The sequence below is a fragment of the Trachurus trachurus genome (assembly GCF_905171665.1).
Source record: "Trachurus trachurus genome assembly, chromosome: 12".
Lineage (NCBI taxonomy): Eukaryota > Metazoa > Chordata > Actinopteri > Carangiformes > Carangidae > Trachurus > Trachurus trachurus.
Genome location: NC_139908.1, coordinates 28,911,485 through 28,934,715, shown reverse-complemented (window position 1 = coordinate 28,934,715; position 23,231 = coordinate 28,911,485). Strand labels below are relative to the sequence as shown.

Sequence of the window (23,231 nt, the reverse complement as noted above, 5' to 3'; positions counted from 1 at the left end):
TTTATAGTCATATAAATCTGTCTTCCCTTTTTCAGCAAGCTCACAGAGCGTTAGCCACACTTTCTTTGCATGGCTTTACATTTGGAAGGACCCACCAGACTGTACATGTTGTGTTTCTCTCAGGAAGTGGATGCTAGCAGCTTAGCTGGCTAACATTAGCATTGCTACTCAGTGCTGTTTCCCCGGCGTAATGCAGAGGAGGGTGGTGCGGCCTGCATTAGCCCTGTGTTCCAGTGAGATGTAGCAGAAAGCTACAATTAACTAATAAGCAGCTCTTTGATGATCAGTAACTTAAACATCATAATGAAAATCAAAAGCAGAAACACTTGCTTTTGTTTCCTCCTATCAGGGGTTCAACAGTGATCTGCAGTAGCTACATCTGCATGTGAACTAACCAACACTGAAATGAATACATCTTAATTGGTTTTGAGTTAACAGCTCGAGTATTTGACTTCAATTGACTTCGTTAAGAAGAGGAGAAAAACGGTACAGAAATAAAACATGTAAATGACTCACAATCTAATTCTCCTCACTTGTAAACCATCTCAATGTTTTTTTTCCAAGGCACCCTGAGAGTTCCTGACCCCTGATGCTTCATTTCTCTTTTTAAATTTCAGCTGAACTACAGCTTAACTCTGCTTTGTTGTCGAGGTCACGCGCTGTCACTTTTAAACAGAAGCTCCGTTCAGCACCAACGTGAATGGACGAGTAATACAATTATTGACACTTCTAATCACATTATTATATCTTCATGTAGTGAATGCACAGCAAAAGCTTTATATCTTCAATCCTTAAATAATTCTTCTCTCTCAGAGACTCACTGGTATGCACCTGTCAGGCAGCAGCACTTTGAGCAGCATCCACCTCCTCCAATCACATTGCAGGGATTGCAGCACGATGTGGGTGGGGTTACAAGCTGGAGGGGTCAGTGGCGTGAAGCGTCAGGTGAGACGGGGGGGAGGGGCAGAGAATCAGCCGACCAACCAGATCCCTCGCGTGCAGTGTCATCATCATGTTTGACTGTTACAAACACTGGCGAGAAGAGAGACAGGGTCTCTGGTGGAGGTTTGCAGGGGCTAAGCAAATGGAATGTAAGCAAGGGGAAATGTCATTAAAAAAAAACACACAAAAAACAAATCAACTAGTGCAAGGCTTTTTCCTGTAGCTCTGATGTGATATGAACAGTTTTCTGCAGTGTCAGTTCTGTCATTGACTCTCAGAAGGAATCTGCAAATCTACATCACAGCACGGTTTTCTTAAATCTAAGGAACAATTTGTGCTTTCCTGATGCTGCTTACTTTTCAAAATCAAACAGCATCTTCTGACATTCATTAAAATGAATTTGTATTCAGTAGTCAGAATCTATACTAAGTATTCTGAGTTGACTTTTGTCTGTTTAAAAAATAAAGAATCTGGTGGCTCACCAAATCCAATCACAAGACCAAAACCATCTGAGTGTATTTGCAGAAACCACTGGGTCTGTTCTTCTTGCTGCATGTGAACTGACACTTGCAGGGGAAACTGTGTGTGTTTATGTGCGTATGTATGAAACTTCTGTGTAATGAAGAAGGCCTTGTGTTTCTTCACAGGTGAGCCCCACTGCAGGAGAGGCATCAGAGTGTGTGCGTGTGTTGGTGGTGCAGTTCTATGAGAGTTTCTGGTTGGCAAAGAAGGCCTTGGTCTCTCCACAGGTGGGGTTGGTGCAGAGCGGGCAGCGCAGGGTCAGCTGGCGGGAACACGGCTCGTTGGACTTCAGGTGGGACTGGACCAGGTCTGCCAGAGCCTGGACACAACAAAAGACACACACATTCAATATGGAGAGGCAAAGAAACAGTCGCTCTCTTCCTCGTCTTTACTTGCAGTGTGAAGCCTCCATCATGAATGCCCATCACTAATGTATAGATGCTTCACATTGAAAGGAAGGAAATCTAAGTTATTGGTTTCTTATTCAGCTTTTAATTTGAAACACTGGGGGGAAGTGTTGAGTTTCTAACATTAAAAATTAGATATACTGTATACTATATAGCGAAAGTCTCGTCCGTCACTATTGTTCTCATGCTGGTTTTCTACCCGGAAGTAGTTGTAAAGGTGATTCGTTGATTCGTCCTATTCTGAGCCTAACCAGGGCTTCTTTTAGTGCCTGAACCCCCCCCCACCCTCCTTCATCGCCCTGTGTCAGCTGCGGTTGGCTCCCTCCTGACACTGCACAGACACGTGGTAAAGACAGTGAATGGATGGATAAGAAAGTAAAAAAGGTTCTGTCTGAAAGAGAGAGTGAAAAAGGAAGCTGGATGTACAGGTTAGTAATGTGAGAGTGAACTGATCAAACTGAAGCGGGGCTCGGCTCTGCACTGAAAACTCTCCTGTTCTGATGAATGTCGTTTTCTTGATCTTCCAGCGGCTGCTGCAGACGGCAGCAGACTGAGAAACTAAAGCCACACCGAGGAAACCATCCTTCAGTAACTACCAACTAATCATCCTCTGGATATTGATTTACACACTCTCTCTCCCTCACACACACATACACACACATACATACGCACTTGGTGAGAGGTCTTAGAGCACGGCGGGTTTGACCAGCTAGCCAGTTGGGCAGTTCAGTTCTACTGTAGTCAGCTCTAAAGGTTCCCATTGATCTGCCCCTTTCCTTTAATAAACCCTACACATACACACACACATACACACACACAGAGCTGTTACAGCTGGAGGAGTTGCCTGTTGTGAGAAAGGTTGCAGGGTTGAGGATGAAGGGAGGGAGGGAGGCGACATGGGAAAGGAAGAAGGGGTTTGGAAGGAAGAAAGGAGACAAAGGAGACAAAGGGGAAGGACACAAGGAAGGCAGGAGGAGTTCACTTCACACAACCTTCTCTCACCGCCATACAGTATCTATGTCTCATTATCTGCTCTTCCTTTCCACCACCTTTCTCCCTGCTTTTCTCTTCAAACGGAAAATCTGTTCTTAATTACGCTTTAACATTAAGTGTAGGAAACGGAATTAAAAATGTGTCTTCTTTGTCCATGTAAATAGACGAGAACGGACTGGGTGTGTTAAACCTACCTTCATAAAGAGAGGGTTCCCATTCAGTGACTCTGCTCTCCTGATGTTCTCCACACCACACTGAAGACAGAGGCAGACACTTTAGACACACACACCACATCAAACACCATGACAGACACTGTATACCTACACTCAGAGAATATCACCAAATTCATTTCAAAACAGAAATAAAATCTTTTTGTTCCAAGTTCCTTTCTTTTAAAAACAAAAACGCAGGTTTCATTGTGGAGTGAAGCTCATCCGAAGTGGAGTGTGTGTGTGTGTGTGTGTGTGTGTGTGTGTGTGTGTTGTCTGGGACTTCTGTCTCTGAGTGAACCAGTCCATCAATACTGAGGACGTGTGTCTCACAAGTACAGAAGTAGAAAAAAAAAGGTGTTTGCATCTCCATGGCTCCAGTCACACTGATACATGGTCTCCTCACTGGTGCCATCACACATTCACACACCGACAGGAAACAAAGCTGCAGCTTTAACTCTACACACTAAAAACTCCCGGGTTATCTCTTTAACCCAATTTCTGGGTTGCTTGTGTTGGGTTAAAATTATGAGTTATTTTTCAGAGAGTAACATATTTTCTGGGTTACAGAGCTAATATTTTAACACAATTCTTGGATTGCTTCGGTTATATACCATTTCTGGGTTATTTTTCAAAGAGTTACCCTTTTTTCTGGGTTACACACTAAAAACTCTTGGGTTATTTCTTCAACTCAATTTCTGGGATGCTTGTGTTGGGTTACTTTTTGAAAAATAATTTGAACCCATTTTGGGGGTTATAAACACATTTATAATATGAACAATCACACATCTAGGGTCTGCCTGCCTGTTTTTTTTTTACTTTGCCTGTATTCTTGGACATTGTTTTTTGTGTTTTTCCCCTAAATGGATTTGGCTGCCTTCCCTGCCGTGTATGACTTCAGGTCAGGGTTCTGGTTGGATCTCTCAGCCACTCCAGTGTTCTCCTGTTGGGAGATGAACCTTTGGCCCAGTCTTTTGTCCCAGCCACTCTGGATCAGGTTTTCACTAGCGATTTCTTCATCAACCCTGACCAGCCTCTCTTCACCATGCTTCACTGTTGGGATGCAGGTACCTGGTTTCCTCCAGACATGGCCCTCAGAGCTGAGGCAGCTCAGTCTTGGTTTCATTAGACCAGAGAATCTTGTTTCTCACCGTATGAGCGGAGAGGCTGCAACCAGTGTCTTTGCTATGAAGCCCTGATTAGTTTCCTACCACCTCCACACCGAGTCTCTGGAGCTCAACCCCAGAGACAGTCTGGTTCTTCATCACCAGCTCTGAAAGAGTCGATGATGGGGACCACAGTTCTCTGGGGAACAGCTGTGTGTGACATATACTGTAGACAGGCATGTGTCTTACAAATCACGTCCAACCAGGGTGTACAAACACCAAAGACAACCAAGAGAATAAGTCGGAATCCCTTCGACTAATGGGCAATTTGGAAAATGATAATAGATACAGCTCACAACCTTGGTTCTTTACCCTACACTAGTGTCTGCGTTATGTGATGCTTCCTGTACTGAGCTGCAGACACAAGTCAAACACCAGGAGCTGCTCACCTCCTCCCCCAGCACCTGTCCATACTCGATGTCCAGCTCATGTAGAGTCTCTATGTGGTCGGAGGTGAAGGCGATGGGCACCAGCAGGAGGTTCCTCTTCCCTCGTTCACACAGACCCTTGATGACTTCGTCCGTCTGAGGGCCCAGCCACGGCATGGGGCCCACCTGAGGGAGCAAACACAAGACGTTGCTGAGTCTGGTTCCTGCAGGTTTCACCAACTCAAATTTAACTTTTTCAGACCTTTGTAAAGGGATAGTTCACCCAAAATTGAAATTTCACTCATTATCTACTCACCCTCATGTGGACTAAGGGCTGGGAGAAGTTTCAGAGTCCTCCGTGGCTTCTCTGAGTTACAGGGGGTCTCGGCGTAGCAGTGCATGTCCATATAACGGTTGCAAATGGATACCAACTAAAGCCCCGAAATGCGAAATTGTCCCGAAAAAAATTCAATAAGTCTATTTTTCAAGCTTGTTTGTGGCGGAAGCTCCTCTTCCCGGTTCGTCAAATTTGGACCAGGGAGCTTCGAGAAACTTCCGCTACAAAACAAGCTGGAAATATAGACTTATTTAATTTTTTTCGGGACAATTTTGCATTTCGGGGCTTCAATACAAGACGGACATTACATACGAGCAGCATGGAGGTATTTGGATGTTTTTTGGCGTGTCTCTTTGTTACGAAGACAGTTGGTATCCATTTGCAACCGTTATATGGACATGCACTGCTACGCCGAGACCCCCTGTAACTCAGAGAAGCCACGGAGGACTCTGAAACTTCTCCCAGCCCTTAGTCCACATGAGGGGGAGTAGATAATGAGTGCAATTTCAATTTTGGGTGAACTATCCCTTTAAGACCATTATGAACGAAATGTAAGAAAACAAAAACGTACAAAAGAAATGCAGAGTCACTAAATTACTTGCAAGTAAACTGGCTGCAATAAAGCACAATCAAGTGTTGTGGGAGCATTTTATTGAGCGTATGAGGTAGAGTTATGATTGGCTTAAGAAAATTAAGACCTGTCTAAAATTATGTAAGACTTGAAACACAATACTTCAGCAAATTTAAGACTTTTTAAGGCCTAAAATTATGATTTTCAAATTTTATTTTTTTAAGACCCAGTGGAAGCCCTAGATGACAGGACACCGCCGTTTTTTTTTTATCAGAGATCTGAGACAAGCTTTTTCTGAGCTTTCAACTGCAATGACTGTGACATCAGCTCAGCAGTCGATCCTCCCTGTAATGTTTGAATACTATAAAAACAGTGTTTAGTATCATTCAGAGTCTCCTACATATTGGGTTTGTTGTGGACAGTGTGAGTGTTTCCACTCCAGCCTCCATGTCTGGCTAAGCCTAATACCACTTCCCTGTCCTCCTCCTATTCATCAACAACAGTTAATGTCACCGAGAGCCTCCCACTCCAATAAGTGGAGCTGCTCTGCAGTATTAGACAGATGAGTGGCTCCTCCTTGTGGCAACAACTGGAACACTCTGTGAGACTTCACCCTGACATCTACACTGAACGTTGTTTCATAGTCAGCTGTGCATTTGTAATAAAAACTAAATACAAATCTGACTGACTAAATAATTATGAACTAACTGTACATATGAATACTCATTTTTGAAATATGCTGCTGCCATTAAATTTAAAATATAACGTAATGTAACAATTACTCAGTTACTCCAATTAGATATGGGCTTTAAATGTTGCACACATCACATTATGTTTCTATTCATATTTTACACATCATCCCAATTAGTTGGGGGTTATAAAAGATACAAGTCAAATCCTTTAAAGGGATATTTCAACATGTTGGCAAATTCGCCTATTGCCATAATCCCTATAGTCTTAGGAGTAGGTTCATTACCTTTAATTGTCAGTGCATGTTGTTTTTATATCAGTGGGGCAGAGACGCAAGCTGCACAGTATTTCCACGTTTCCCTCATCAAACTAAATACACAATCCAACAACTCCAAAACACTCTGGAGTCACCGAATGTGACCTGCACATTCACCACGATATGAAATGACGTATAATTATGTAACATTATGACACATGAAGCAAATACTCAGAACTACTTGCTTTTGAAATCAGTCCAACCAGCAGTCGTGTCTGACATGTAGTTCCGGCTACGCATTTGCCACAAAAACAACTGTCTCGTAACGTTCCATAATTATCTCATAGTGTGGTGAATGTGCAGGTCACAACTTGTCCACCAGAGTGTTTTGGAGTTGTTGGATTGTGTATTTAGTTTGATGAGGGAAACGTGGAAATACGATATGGCTCCGTAGCGTTAGCTGAGCAGCTTGTGTCTCTGCTCCGCCGATCTAAAAACAGCTTGCACCGACAATTAAAGGTAACGAACCTACTGCTATGACTATAGGGATTATGGCAATAGGAGAATTTGCCAAAATGTTGAAATATCCCTTTGAATGACCAGCTGTTGGTGTAGTTGGAGTCAGAATCAGGTACAACAGAGCTGTTAGATGGGTGAAGTAAAGATAATGAAATAATATAAAACATTATAATGAAAACAAGATTGTTGTGTGTGTGCTCACCCTGGACTGCCACACCAGTCTGTAAGGGTTACAGTGGCCCAGTCTCTCCATGACTCTTTGAACTGTGGCTCCTACTTCCTGAGGATAGGGGTCACCTCTGTTTACAACCTGTACAGGGTCCACAACAGAGGTATCGTCAGTTCTATTAGAAAAAGTAGGTGTGTCTCAATCAGAAATAATAGATGCATAAAAGAAGCAACAACTGTAATAATAGCAAAACCAAAACTTGGACACAAACAATTTTTGAGTAAAAAAAAAACAACTGTTCTGGCTTCAGCTTCTGCAGTGAGAATATTTGCTGCATTTGTTACACTCATGTCCATGCACCTTTACATTACTAGCAGTAGTTTTAGGAACAATCAATAGAAGTAGCAGCAAAGGAGCTATCAGTCTGATCAATGTCAGCAGAAGACGCAGCAGAGGGATTGGTATCATCATCAGCAGGAACACTCACAGACAGGGGGAGCGAATGTGCTGAGAACAGAATGACCACGTCGTCTCTCTTTGATTCTGGAAACTTCAGCAGCTCATTACTGACGTGTTCTGCAAAACACTACACACACAAACACACACAACGTTACAGTAAAATGATGGACAGCCTCCTATTTCTCTCAGACGCAACAAAAAGCTAAACACGAGAAAACAAAATGACTGTGGCAAGATGTAATCAAAGTGATTGGTAAGGAAACTGTTTCAATCAGCTGGAGACAATTACAGTTTTAGTATGAAAACAAAAACTCTGCATCAGACACACAAATTGTTGTGTGTGTGTGTGTGTGTCTAACCTCCACCAGTAGTGGGTGTGTGGGCCAACGGTCAATGACACTCCAGCGCATCTTTGGCCTGTCACCTCTGTTGCTGTAGTAACGGTAGATGGCGTTTAAGCTGCTGCCTGTTCACACAACAAACAAGCACATTAATTTAATGTTGGTAACATCCGTGTTGTGTTACACAGCTGCACCCACAATCCTCTGACACACAGCTGTCAGGCTGCTGTAACAGAAGACCCTGTCATTCTCACTGAAGGAACAGATCAGATAGAGTTTAGTGATGGGGCCCGTTCAATATTATCATGTGCTCTTCTGTGTTAAATATATCATGAAATTCTACCGAATGAATTTAGCTTGGACATATTTTATCAGTACAACTGATGTGGAGGTGGTCCAGAGTCAAGTTATTTAAACACTGCACAATTAACGGGGGAAAAAAGTTCTGTTAGAGACTATGTAAGGGATAATGTATAGTTCGGAGGTTGTTATGGAGAAATAAACCCCGACAGGTTGTATGGAACCCCGACGCGAAGCGGAGGGGTTTCATTCAACATGAAGGGGTTTATTTCTCCATAACAACCGACCAACTGTACATTATCCCGCTTAGAACACGGTTTACGAGTGAAATAATTAATTTGAAACATAATGTTGATCAAAATACGACTTTCATCGGTTTAAAATTGCATTTAGCGAATCTGCAAGACCGGTCACTTCCGCTGTTTTGCCGAGCCTCCTCCCGTTCGTGCATTTGAAGCCTTTGATAATCAATCAGTGGATCGATGGATTACCATACAATACACGTGTTAAAATGTGTGTATTGTGTGTAGTCGTATCTGTCATAAACAAGAGATTAACTTTACTGTTTACGGGGTGCGTTTGTGTCGCGGAGCCGCGGTGCCAGCTGCACCGAGACGAGAGGAGAGCTGACACCGGGTCAGAGGCTCTGGTCAGCAGGTTTGGTTTCCAGCCACGATGTGGAAGGACTGGAGCCTCCACTCTACTTGTAACAGGTTACAAATCATTTATCTCTAACATCACTATTAGTCCGACGCTGTTTAATGACGGTAAAAATGAAACACAAGGTAAATATCCTGCATAGTTTCTCTTTTCTCTGCTGCGCTGATCAGAGCGCCGTCCCTAGCAACGGTCTGTTATACATGACGACGGTCCGTTATACAGAAATAACAGACCGCAGAACGCAGCGCTGGACCAATCAGAGAGCAGCATTCAATAGAGCCGTGTAATAAGGCTCGTTAATTAATGGGAAACACTGACTCCACCTCACTCTCTCTCATGCACCACTATACTCCACTATACTCCACTATACTCTCTCAAGCACCACTATACTCCACTATACTCCACTATACTCCACTATACTCTCTCTCATGCACCACTATACTCCACTATACTCCACTATACTCTCTCTCATGCACCACTATACTCCACTATACTCTCTCATGCACCACTATACTCCACTATACTCCACTATACTCTCTCTCATGCACCACTATACTCCACTATACTCCACTATACTCCACTATACTCTCTCATGCACCACTATACTCCACTATACTCCACTATACTCCACTATACTCCACTATACTCTCTCATGCACCACTATACTCCACTATACTCCACTATACTCCACTATACTCTCTCATGCACCACTATACTCCACTATACTCCACTATACTCTCTCATGCACCACTATACTCCACTATACTCCACTATACTCCACTATACTCTCTCATGCACCACTATACTCCACTATACTCCACTATACTCTCTCATGCACCACTATACTCTCTCTCATGCACCACTATACTCCACTGTACTCTCTCATGCACCACTATACTCCACTATACTCCACTATACTCCACTGTACTCCACTATACTCCACTATACTCTCTCATGCACCACTATACTCCACTATACTCCACTATACTCCACTATACTCTCTCTCATGCACCACTATACTCCACTATACTCCACTATACTCTCTCATGCACCACTATACTCCACTATACTCTCTCTCATGCACCACTATACTCCACTATACTCCACTATACTCTCTCATGCACCACTATACTCCACTATACTCCACTATACTCCGCTATACTCCACTATACTCCACTATACTCCACTATACTCTCTCATGCACCACTATACTCCATCATGCACCACTATACTCTCTCATGCACCACTATACTCTCTCTCATGCACCACTATACTCCACTATACTCCACTATACTCTCTCATGCACCACTATACTCCACTATACTCCACTATACTCCACTATACTCCACTATACTCTCTCATGTACCACTATACTCCACTATACTCCACTATACTCCACTGTACTCTCTCATGCACCACTATACTCCACTATGCTCCACTGTACTCCACTATACTCCACTATACTCCACTATACTCCACTGTACTCTCTCATGCACCACTATACTCCACTATGCTCCACTATACTCCACTATACTCCACTATACTCCACTATACTCTCTCATGCACCACTATACTCCACTATACTCCACTATACTCCACTATACTCCACTATACTCTCTCATGCACCACTATACTCCACTATACTCCACTATACTCCACTATACTCTCTCATGCACCACTATACTCCACTATACTCCACTATACTCTCTCATGCACCACTATACTCCACTATACTCCACTATACTCCACTATACTCCACTATACTCTCTCATGCACCACTATACTCCACTATACTCCACTATACTCTCTCATGCACCACTATACTCTCTCTCATGCACCACTATACTCCACTGTACTCTCTCATGCACCACTATACTCCACTATACTCCACTATACTCCACTGTACTCCACTATACTCCACTATACTCTCTCATGCACCACTATACTCCACTATACTCCACTATACTCCACTATACTCTCTCTCATGCACCACTATACTCCACTATACTCCACTATACTCTCTCATGCACCACTATACTCCACTATACTCCACTATACTCCGCTATACTCCACTATACTCCACTATACTCCACTATACTCTCTCATGCACCACTATACTCCATCATGCACCACTATACTCTCTCATGCACCACTATACTCTCTCTCATGCACCACTATACTCCACTATACTCCACTATACTCTCTCATGCACCACTATACTCCACTATACTCCACTATACTCCACTATACTCCACTATACTCTCTCATGTACCACTATACTCCACTATACTCCACTATACTCCACTGTACTCTCTCATGCACCACTATACTCCACTATGCTCCACTGTACTCCACTATACTCCACTATACTCCACTATACTCCACTGTACTCTCTCATGCACCACTATACTCCACTATGCTCCACTATACTCCACTATACTCCACTATACTCCACTATACTCCACTGTACTCTCTCATGCACCACTATACTCCACTATACTCCACTATACTCCACTATACTCCACTATACTCCACTGTACTCTCTCATGCACCACTATACTCCACTATGCTCCACTATACTCCACTATACTCTCTCATGCACCACTATACACCACTATACTCTCTGTATAGTCTGGGAGAGCCAAGCCAAGTGTAACCAGGGCTTTACATGACTCATTCATCTATACTTAACCAGAAGAGAGGGACATATTGATTAAAGGGATAGTTCAACATTTTGGCAAATTCGCCTATTGCCACAATCCCTATTATATAGTCACAGGGGTAGGTTTATTACCCTTAATTGTCAGTGCATGTTGTTTTGAGATCCACGGCGCAGAAATGTGAGCTGCTCAGTGAACACAATGGAGATGAATGGTACAGGTCCCCTGTCCCTCAAAACTCATCAAATACACAATCCAACAACTCTAAAACACTCTGGTGGACAAGTTGTGACCGGCACATTCACCACGCTATGACATAAACATGCCTAATTATATAACATTATGACACATGAAGCAAATACTCGGAAGTACCCAGCAGCTGTGTCTGGAATGTAGTACAGGTCACAACTTGAGTTGTTGGATTGTGTATTTGATGAGTTCTGAGGGACAGGAGACTATGTACTGTTACCTCAATTGTGTTAGCTGAGCAGCTTGCATCTCTGCATCTCAAAACAACATGCTCCGATAATCAGGTAATGAACCTACCCCTGTGACTATAGGGATTATGGCAATAGTCGAATTTGCCAAATGTTGAACTATCCTTTTCTCCAGCTCAGAGAGTTGAATGATTCCTTATGAGCAATATGAAGTAGCACACTTGGCTGTTGTTGCTGTGACGTGTGCACTGTGCAGACATGTTAACAGAACACCCTTCATCTTCCTTTCTCCACAGCATTGTGATACATTTTGTCTGTGGAACTCCCCATGTCCTCAGACAGGAGCTTAATCCCACCAAAACAAGCTGGAGGATGCTGGGTAAACAGCGGACAATGAGCACAACAACAGTGGATCTATTTGAATCACAACAATAAAATCCTCTGAATCCTACGTTGTGTTTGCTCCTGTCGTCATTCTAAAAGATCCTTCTTCCAGCTCCAGCAATGGGACTTGATTGATGTGGTTTATAGTATTCAGATGTAGGAGGATGTGCTCAACCTGCATCACCATGCATCTTCAGTGATAACATCACAAATGACTATGACAGTGTGTGTGTTTGTCAGAGGCTAAGAGGTTGGATAACACCTTGGGTGTGGTCAGGCTAACGGCCACAAACGCCTTGTTTATCTTGTTTTCCCACCCTTCTGATTCATTGCATCATATCTTTGCAAAATGAACGAGGGGACAAAGCAAGATATAACTTTCATCGCTGCTCTAACAGCTGTTCTGAGAGCAGTCTTTGTTTCCATCGTCTGTATCTGTACCTGTGGTGGAGCAGCTGTACTGAGGATACTGGGTGAAGGCCACAGCTCTCTCCACCCCGTCTCTCTCCATCTCCTCGATGGCGTCCTCCGTCAGAGGGTTCACGTAGCGGAAACCGATGTAGAACTTGTGAGGAGCTGATGAGAGAGCGACAGAGAGAGTCAGTAAGAGTCAATCATGTGAACCCATCAGTAACTGTGTAACAGCTGCATTCAAACTGTGTATGAATGAAACACACTCCCCTATTGGGTCAAATAGCTGCACGATCACATAAAAACCTGAAGGGAAGGGAAGGCATCCTGGACTCTTTTTGTTTACATGTTGTTTACAGTCTCTGGTTTGTTTTCAAGTGGATGGTCAGTTTTCAAACTGCTGCTCACTGTGTTCTTATCAGTGAGGTGTGTTGAAGGCGTGTGAAGAGACACTCCTTCACCACTGTCTCTATCTCCCCTTCACACACACTTGACTGGTAGCAACACAGTCCACCAGCACAAAACACTAGGTATGTACTAGGGATGTGCACGGTTACCCGAGTACCCGGATACCCAAGTAGGCAATCTACTATCCGGTTATGAATTTATTATCTGGTTAACCTAGGATTAAAAAAACAGCACATTGGAGCGCAGTCTAGTGTCGGATCAAACTACATTATCATGCCGTGGTTCAGCTTTTTGTAGTGTTAAACAGTTTCGGATCAAGCAACGTGATTTTCTGCTGTGTAAAAGCGTTTTTGGATCGAGCCTCGAACTTTCAAACCTTTTAAAATAATCTGTGGTGATTCCCTCGGCGTAAACCGTCGGGACGGAGACGACAGGTGTCATCAAGTCTGTTAGAAAATATGCTTTCAGTTTACAAACATTCTGAAACCTTCCCAGTTATTTCCTGAGACGATGCGAGGCAGAGAGGAGCGACGGCACCAAAATGTAGTGTGGACTAATAGATAAGCACCGCTAATGATTTAAAAAAAAGAAAAAAAACTTACAGGCATAAAGATGCACATATGCCCCATATGTGCATCTTCAACTCCAGTCTCTACTCTTATTATCCACCTGATATTTAGTCTGACGACGCTGTGTGTCAGTAATGCGACTGTCTGACGGTCAGAGTTTATTTATGCACCGGCTGCGCTCTGTCCGTCAGACATGACGTCATTTTATTTTTTATTACAGTATTCGGTTACCAGGGTACGACAAGGTTAGGATACTCGGTTAGAAAATTATTCGAAATGCCCATCCCTAGTATGTAACGATATTGATACACTAAAATCACTGTTTACAATATTAACAGTATTTATATGTGCGTGACATAGGATGCTATAGAAACTGGGGGTTATGAATCCAGATGAAACTGTCCTGAGTCTGAATGCATTCAAATAAACTGTTTCTGTTTGTACATGAACATTGTGTTCTTTATACTATGAGAGTTTTTCTATAAATGGAAAAAATATATATCAGGACTTGTTTACAGTATTGCAATATATCACAATATATCATATCAACACCACTCATATCATATTGTCAGACTCTTAGATTCTTCCAGATTCTAGAAGCACAAACATACACAACATTTTCAAAAACTCCACTAAAACCAAAGTTAACTGAGGTCCCACCTGTGTCAGGACTCATCTCGTCCAACAGTTTGATCATTCCCTCTCCCTGCATGGAAGTCCAGTGTTTGATGGGTGAGCCTCCTCCGATCTTACTGTACTGCTCCTGGATCTTCGGCGTGCGACGCTTGGCGATGAACGGACCGAGTTTACTGCAGAGGACAGATCCAAACCAAAAAAATCACATACAAATCTGCAAAAATGTGGGGAGAACAACTTTGAAATGATCAGAAAGGATCTGAAATAGACACAGTGTGACCCAACTACCTCCCCCATTTGTCCTCTTCTGTTTGTGTGAATTTACAGGAAATATGAAACCAATGTTACGACACTAAACGTTTTCATCTAATAAAACAAGACAAATGTATTTTTATACTGCTCAGTCTCTGTATGTACGTTAATGTGAGAAACTGTAAAATTGTATTTGCATTGTTTTTCACTGTAAAGACATTGAGTCCATGTCTCAGGCAATGACTTGTATCCCTGGACAAACACTCTGTTGGGACAATATGTATGTGTGTGTGTGTGTGTGTGTGTGTGTGTGTGTCAACAGTGCGTACTTCTGCACAGGGAGTTTCATCAGGTCTGTGTCCATGAAGAGTCGCAGCAGGAAGTCGTGGACATCTTCTAGTTTCTCTGGTCCTCCCATGTTCAGCATCAGGATGCCTGTCTTAGGTTTCCTGTGGTGCAGGAGACTGACAATCAGTAACTCATATCTAACAATGCCTCATGGTCACCACTGTCAACTAAAGACTTAGACTTTTACAGCAAGTGTATTATCTATATAATAATATAATATCTTAGCAGCCTGTGTAAAGAATTATTGATATTTTTTTGATTATTATGTTTACATAAAACAGCAATATGACCCACAGCAACAACATGCTGTGATGATTTAACAGCTCTACTGGAAGCAGCTGTTGTTGGCTTGTTCCAGCCACCTCTGAAACTGATAGTTAGCTTATTCTGCTAGCAACTATTTAGCATGTTGTTAAAGGGATAGTTCACCCAAAATTGAAATTTCACTCATTATCTACTCACCCTCATGTGGACTAAGGGCTGGGAGAAGTTTCAGAGTCCTCCGTGGCTTCTCTGAGTTACAGGGGGTCTCGGCGTAGCAGTGCATGTCCATATAACGGTTGCAAATGGATACCAACTGTCTTCATAACAAAAAGACACACCAAAAAACATCCAAATACCTCCATGCTGCTCGTATGTAATGTCCGTCTTGTATTGAAGCCCCGAAATGTGAAATTGTCCCAAAAAAATTAAATAAGTCTATATTTCAAGCTTGTTTTGTAGCGGAAGCTTCTTGAAGCTCCTCTTCCCGGTTCGTCAAATTTGGATGAACTGGGAAGAGGACAGACCCTGGTTCGTCCAAATTTGATGAACCGGGAAGAGAAGCTTCCGCTACAAACAAGCTTGAAAAATAGACTTATTTAATTTCAATACAAGACGGACATTACATACGAGCAGCATGAAGGTATTTGGATGTTTTTTGGTGTGTCTTTTTGTTACGATGACAGTTGGTATCCATTTGCAACCGTTATATGGACATGCACTGCTACGCTGAGACTCCCTGTAACTCAGAGAAGCCATGGAGGACTCTGAAACTTCTCCCAGCCCTTAGTCCACATGAGGGTGAGTAGATCGTGAAATTTCAATTTTGGGCGAACTATCCCTTTAAGGCTGTGATTTTTTTTTTGTGGCTGTGACATTTTAGATTTATGTTTAGTGGGAAAAATATCAGTGAAATGTTTTAGCAGCTCTGAATACGAGTCTGTTGTACTAGTACAGAGCTATTAGCTCAAGTACCTAATACTGGTCATCTATTGGCTCAATCTGCTAATGATAATTATCATGTTTCTGTTTTTTATGAGAGTTTGTGACTCAACCACTAAATGTCACCTTGTTGTGTGTGTTGTCAGCCAGTAAAAGAAACTTGAGCTTAAGCAGCTAATATTAGCTTGTCATTAAGGCTGGGTGCCACAGTGCTGTCCATAGCACAATGCATCACTACTGTACCCGCTGTCAGGAGCCAAAAAGCCTTAGGAGCGGAGCGACTCCATATAGACAGTGTGTGAAAAGACATCGATAGAGGGCCGAAGCCAAATAGTCCAACTGTTTCATTTCTAATAATACCAAGAGGTCAAGTCCGGACACTGTCCACACACCAAGGCTCTTCACAAGTCAGACCGAGTCAATTATAGCCCTGAAAAAGTTAGTTACTTACTAGAAAAGCTAAACCATCAACGGAATGTATTTCTAAAATACAAATTGCCAAATCTTGTCTGACAAACACATGTAACTGGCTCTGTGAATTTCTGCTTCATTTTGCAATGGTGTGAAAGTCTGCCATTCAACTTCGGACTCAGCTGATATTAACAACCATTTAGTTTAGAGTAGGGCAAACTTTTTGGCTCAGGGGCCCCAATGAGTTTTAAAATGTGACAGTCAGGCTGTGTCAGTATCAGCTGGATGGAGAGTGTTTGTGTAAACTAATATAAAAGACATCTAAAAGTAAAGGGAAACTTACATTCAACCAGTTTCAGTGGGAGCAGTGTTGTTGCTCACCCTTTTTTAAAGTCTTAGCTAGAATTTCAATGAGCTGGATTAAAACGTTTAATGGGCCATACAGGAGTTTGCCCAAGCCTGATCCTGATCTACAGAAAACAGCAACTGTCACTCACAGATGCTCAACAATGACCCAATGACAGCCCAAGAGCACACACTGCAGATGCAATGGGCTCTTTGCACAGCTCCACTACTTCCTGAACTTAATGCTGCTCCTTCATTTCCTGTCTGACATTATTGGACAACCTGATGAATCCAGGTGTGTCTGACCATTGTGACTACTCAGACACACCTGGATTCATCAGGTTGTCCAATAATGTAAGACGGGAAACAAAAGAGCAGCATTAAGTTCAGGAAGTAGTGGAGCTGTGCAAAGAGCCCATTACCCCAACAGTGTTATCAGAGTGAGTGTACATTTTAGTACCAGTTACATGTAGGTGTGGATATGTCTAGCCATTCATATGTGTTTCTTTATTTTACCTTAGAGGGATATTTCAACATATTGGCAAATTCGCCTTTTGCCATAATCCCTATAGTTTTAGGAGTATTACCTTTAATTGTCGGTGCAAACTGTTTTTTAAAGTATATATTTTTTGGCTTTTTGCCTTTATTCGATAGTAGAGATAGACAGGAAAGGGCTGGCCCACACGGGATTTGAAGGACTGTAGCCTCTACATGGGGCGGCCGCTTTACCCACTGCACCACGCACCGCCCCATGCAAACTGTTTTTAAATTGGCGGGGCAGAGACGTGAGCTGCACAGGATTTCCACATTTCCCGCATCAAACTAAATACACAATCCAACAACTCCAAAACACTCTCATGGACAAGTTGTGTGACCTGCACATTCACCACACTATGAGATAATAATGTTAATAGGCTAATGTAACATTATGACACATGAAGCAAATACTAAGAACTACTTCCACCCAGTAGCCGTGTCTGGAATGTAGTTCCGGCTACACATTTGCCTCAAAAACAACTCCTTTATTATCTCATAGCGTGGTGAATGTGCAGGTCACAACTTGACCACAAGAGTGTTTTGGAGTTGTTGGATTGTGTATTTGATGAGATTGATGAGGGAAAGGTGAAAATACCGCACGCCATACAGAGCTCACGTCTCTGCCCCGCTGATCTAAAAACAGCTTGCACTGACAATTAAAGGTAATGAACCTACTCCTATGGCAATAGGCGAATTTGCCAAAATGTTGAAATATCCCTTTAAAGGGACAACGAGGAGTTTCTATTTGGTTATAAAAAAGTCTCACGTTAATGTGGATGAATCTACGTTACCACTTGTTAATGGCTCCATTTTAGATAAATATATCATTTTGTCTCTATGGTTATTTTGTTATTTTAATTAATGGTGGAGATGCTGGGCGAGCCGACCAGCGTTTCTTTACTTTCAGTTTCCCGGACGCTGCCCGGCGAGTCATGAGAATAACGCCGCCGAATCGCCGTTTATGGTCGGAACTACGACGGTATCTTAAACGTCTTCGAACCTCCGACTTTCATTCTTGATGAATGAAATTATTCTTGGCAAGACGTCCGTCTTGCGCCGGTCCAAGTATTTCACCGTGCGCACGGAGGCTCATGGTAAATGTAGTATGAGAACACTTCGCTTTCCAAAACTCCTCGTTGTCCCTTTAATGCATGGAATTATATAGTCAACTAAAAAATAAATAGATTTGATACCATGATGACAGTTTTGCACAATATTGTCTCATATTATCGTTTATCTTAATTTTAATGAGCCTCTTGAGGTGGTCATCTGGAAGGCTTTTCAATAAATAGTTTTGTCTTGTCAAAGGTTCATTAGTAGAATTTCCTCTTCACAAAGTGTTTGTGACTGTCGCCCTGCTGGGCAACTACACTATAGTCAATCACTGTGACAATAACTGCTCAACTAAGCAAAGAGAGACGACACTGCACCATTACTTTAAGACATGAAGACTCTGTGGTGAGACTTTCCCTCATGAGGACGTCCCAGGAGAGGAAGGCCAACACTGAGCTGTGCTGCTGCTGCTGCTGCTGCTGCAGAGGGGAACTTCATCTGAGCCACCAGCCTCAGAAATCACCACTTAACAGCAGCTCCGATCAGAGTCTACATGAACGCTTCAGCAGACACATCTCAGCATCAACTGTCCAGGGGAGAACTGCTGCAAAGACACCGCCACCAAGGGGGGAAGACTGTGGGAAACTATTACATCCGAGTGTGTGTGTGTGTGTGTGTGTGTTACCTGTTCTCCTGCGTCTCTGGTGTTGCAGTCTGAGCCAATGCAGCAGCAGTGGAGTGTCTCCTCAAACTCAGACTGACGGTGCTCCTGGCAAAGACTAAACAAGGAGACAACACTTTATTCTTCTATCTGACATCGTCTTTATCTGATCAGCTCATTTCTATCATGATGCAAGAATCTGAAATCTAAGTGAGTTTGTACAATTTGGCCGATAATTAAAGTACAAATGTTTCACTGTAGCGAAACTTTCAACATCACACAATCACAGAATAACACTAACACGATGTGGGGCATCAGAAAGCTTTCTTGGACACCTCATACAGTCTTTTCTTTTCTTTCCTCTTCTTGTCTTGTGTTTGTTTTGCATTTATTTATTTTTTATTTATATACATATATATTTTCCCTTTTTTGCCTTGTTGTTGTTGTTGAGCCCTTTCTGCTCTTATCTTGTTTTTATGTTTTCTGATGGAAACCAATAAAAAGTTGAGAGAAAAAAATAAAAACAAAAGTGCTATATAATAAAGTTCATTATTATTACTATCATCATCAACTTGTTTGACAGTGGTGTACATGTCTATCGTCCAATGGGGACGTGGTCTCAGACTTTCAGGATATGAAAGAGTGACGTGGGGAAATGGAATCTAAAACTAGAAAGTGAAAGTAAAAAGCTTTTTATTCTTTCTTCCCTACACAGTCGTGCACCATATTCAATTCATTCTTTACACTTATGGCCTAGTGTTAAGCCAATTCAATGTCATGCTTGACCTACTACAACTTTTTTTAGTTAGGAGGACAGTGGCCACCTAACTTGAAATTTTAGGAGCACTAGCAGAAGATTTAGGGGGCACACACCGTAAATCGACTTGCAAAGCAACTATTCACATCCCATGATCCCACAAACAGAGAAAAGATATTCAATTGTGGAAATGTCTGTAATGTTGATGGCGGCTGTTTCCTCTGTACTGACCTTTCTAAGGGGGTTACAGGAAGTGACCCTAACCATACATAGTGTAGTAATAACCACCACTGCACGCAACACAACTGTGCAACACAACCATTTTGAATATAACACAAATAAACTAATGTGTTGTGAACAATGTGGACTGTACACAGGTTAATAGTGCACTGCACACAGTCACAGTCAGCTGTACTTTCATAACACGGGCTGCAGTACCGCGCGGCGCCACCAGGAGGCCTGCTCACATTATGCAAGTTCACAACGCTGGAATTGTGTAACTGTGAAAATGTGAGTTGTGGTGAAAACACGGCGCGTTGACGGCTGAGCGTTGTGTTGTGCGGATCTCCGAGTCGTTTCTAAATGCAGCACAAGTACGGGATAAGTCCATTATGTAACATTAACATTTAACTGTAACCTACAGTAATGTTGTTGGGCTTCACCAAGTCGGCGCGTGTTAGCGACGAGCTACCAACGGAAACGCCGTCATTTAATGAAATAAAAGCACCGTGACAACCAAACATCGCTCATTTGTATGACAAAAACGCTAACCACGGACAATGGGTGCAATGACAGAGTCGTTTCTGTATGTAGGAACAAACACCGATGGAATACAATTCAGTAATGTGAATGAATACACGCGAGGATTACAGCGAGGACTTTATTGTGAAAGTCCCAACAGGAAGTGCTGCTTCCATGTCCTCGCACACTTCACGTCCCTTTACGAAATGTTGTTGCCAATGTCAGCGGCGTGTTGTTGAGTTTACACCACGTTGCACTAACCAACACGGCTCCGTCCCAGTACGCTGCTTTTACATCAAGTCAAAGAGGCGGAGGAACACAGTTTACTGAGCCGTGTCACACACCGAGCTGCAGCAGGAAACTTGACGGCTTCCCTGCACAGCTTTATGAGGCTAAGTTAGCTGCACTGTCACACTCACGGTGGATCAAGCGCCCGGCGCTGCCCAGGACTGCCATCATGGTAACTTCCTGTCTTCAGGGCTGAGAACGGTCAGTGGTCTGTGGTCTGTGGTCCTTCTCCAACCGGCTCTGGGTCCCCCCGCTGTCAGCCGCTCTCACCACGAGTGTTTCCCCTCACTGACTGACGCTCGAGCCGGATTCCTTCAACTACCACCGGCTGACTGGACACACTTCCGTCAAGTCGGTCAATGACACCTATCACAACTACCGGTTTTCACTTTCAAAATAAAACTAGTTTTGATGATGCGACGTCTCGGGGCATTTATGACGGATTGATTAACTGGTGTACCTATTTGGAGTCTAAATTTAGTCGTTTTATTCATATTTCTAAGTATCCCAACAATTACATTACAATTCCTTATTTTCAGCCCTAATGAATAAAACATAAAATGAAAAAATTACACTGCAAATGTATGTAGTACAATTACTTACATAGTGGTAAAAAATGTTATCTTAATCCTATAAATCTTGAGATAGCAATAATGAAAATACAGATAGATAGATAGATAGATAGATAGATAGATAGATAGATAGATAGATAGATAGATAGATAGATGTACAACATAGACATGTTGTTTATAGCCTAAATTAAACCCTTCATAATAATCTATTATTGCCCTTGGGAATAATAAAATTGGATTGATATATTTGATATTATTGCCTTTGGTTGAAATAAAGTTAGCAATAAATAATGAACACTTCTAACTCAGTAAATAACAAGCAGTAACTCTGTAAGATTTCATGCTTTTATCCTGGAGACAATTTTATCACATTTCCGGTCAAACTCTGGTTTATTCTCTTACCTTGACGCAGGATCATTCTCTTGCTATGACGTTACCACTACGTTAGTCTAAATCGCATGTTATCTCCGCCTCCACTCGTGCCGACCACGCCCACACGGGATTCGTGTGTGTGAGAGAGCGAGAGAGAGAGAGAGAGAGAGAGAGAGAGAGAGAGAGAGAGAGAGAGAGAGAGAGAGGACATGTCTGCACAGTGATGGTCGATAAATGAATGAATGAATAAATTCATTCATTGTCGTATAGCTTACAATGAAATTCACTTGTCTCTTGTTTCCATTCACTCTGCTCAAAAACACACACATAATGCAGTAGCTATGTCAGTATTCTCTCTGCAAGATGGTTGGAGTATTTCTCCCCCAATCATTTTGCAGAGAGGTGTACAGACTTAGGCTTTCAGTTATGGTTATTCACTATCTTATTTGTTTAGTTAGAACCCCCATTAACCACTGTGTTTAAAAAAAACAACAAAAAAAAAAAAAAGTCCTCCCCCTGGCCACCTTGAGATTCATAAGCAATACCTGAGTGAAAGAAAAACTGATATAGCCTCTATGATATAATTCTTACAATAAGACAGTAGCCTAGGCTACATATTGCAACCCCATAATTCTTAGGCTACTGTACATTTCATATTTATTGTGTAAAGAAGTACAACTACTTAATGTTTTTAAAGCATATTGTGCTAATTTCTGATATTAAGAAACATAGTGATGAAAACCACTCCTATTCTACATATAACTGCTCTCTGTATTACACCAACTCTAACAAGGAGGCAACAGAAAATAAATGATGATGTCTGTCAGCAAAGAAGGATTCATTAATGTCTAGTGGGGTTTTAGTTGAGATGATATTTCTGATGAAGACAAGTAGCATAACCTGCTTTTCTACTGTTCTTTTCTGTAGGTTTCACTAATACCGTCTGTCTGAGGAGCTGAGCAGTATTTTCTCCCCTAAACGTTACAGCATTAAAACAGTCTGAACACATGAATGGATCTAACTTACATTTGCTAAGAGCTAAACACCTGGAGGGGCACCGTTTTAAATGATGTGATCCAGCCCTGTGACCAACAACTTTATATCCAATTTCATACTGATACTGTGACAGCAATGCTCAATGTGACGCTCTGATAACTGTAGAGTAGAACAGAGGCAGGAGTGGCCACTGAAGGAAGAAGGCTTTACTGGCACCGAAGCTGTTTCCTTCTTCCTTCTTTCTTCATGATGATCCATATTTAACCCCATCAACTGTCTGA

General features: G+C 42.3%; 1 protein-coding gene across 1 annotated transcript; it reads right to left on the bottom strand.

The window, feature by feature from the left end:
- Positions 1–1,144: 1,144 nt before the first annotated feature.
- fech (ferrochelatase) lies at positions 1,145–21,325 on the bottom strand. The gene is made up of 11 exons (XM_083983791.1): positions 21,142–21,325; positions 19,249–19,342; positions 14,996–15,115; positions 14,439–14,587; positions 12,832–12,966; positions 7,968–8,074; positions 7,637–7,735; positions 7,183–7,290; positions 4,629–4,793; positions 3,059–3,118; positions 1,145–1,783 (listed from the first exon to the last, which is right to left on the bottom strand). The coding sequence occupies exons 1-11, from the start codon at positions 21,179–21,181 to the stop codon at positions 1,646–1,648; spliced, it is 1,215 nt and encodes a 404-aa protein (XP_083839917.1). The 5' UTR covers positions 21,182–21,325; the 3' UTR covers positions 1,145–1,645.
- Positions 21,326–23,231: the final 1,906 nt, after the last annotated feature.

Coding starts and splice junctions, on each gene's coding strand:
- fech (XM_083983791.1), bottom strand. CDS start 21,181: ATGATGGCAGTCCTGGGCAGCGCCGGGCGCTTGATCCACC. Junction 8,075..12,831: donor GTACAGCTGCTCCACCACAG/GTACAGATACAG, acceptor TTGTGTGAACAG/GCAGCAGCTTAAACGCCATC. Junction 7,736..7,967: donor CACACCCACTACTGGTGGAG/GTTAGACACACA, acceptor TTGTGTGTGTAG/TGTTTTGCAGAACACGTCAG.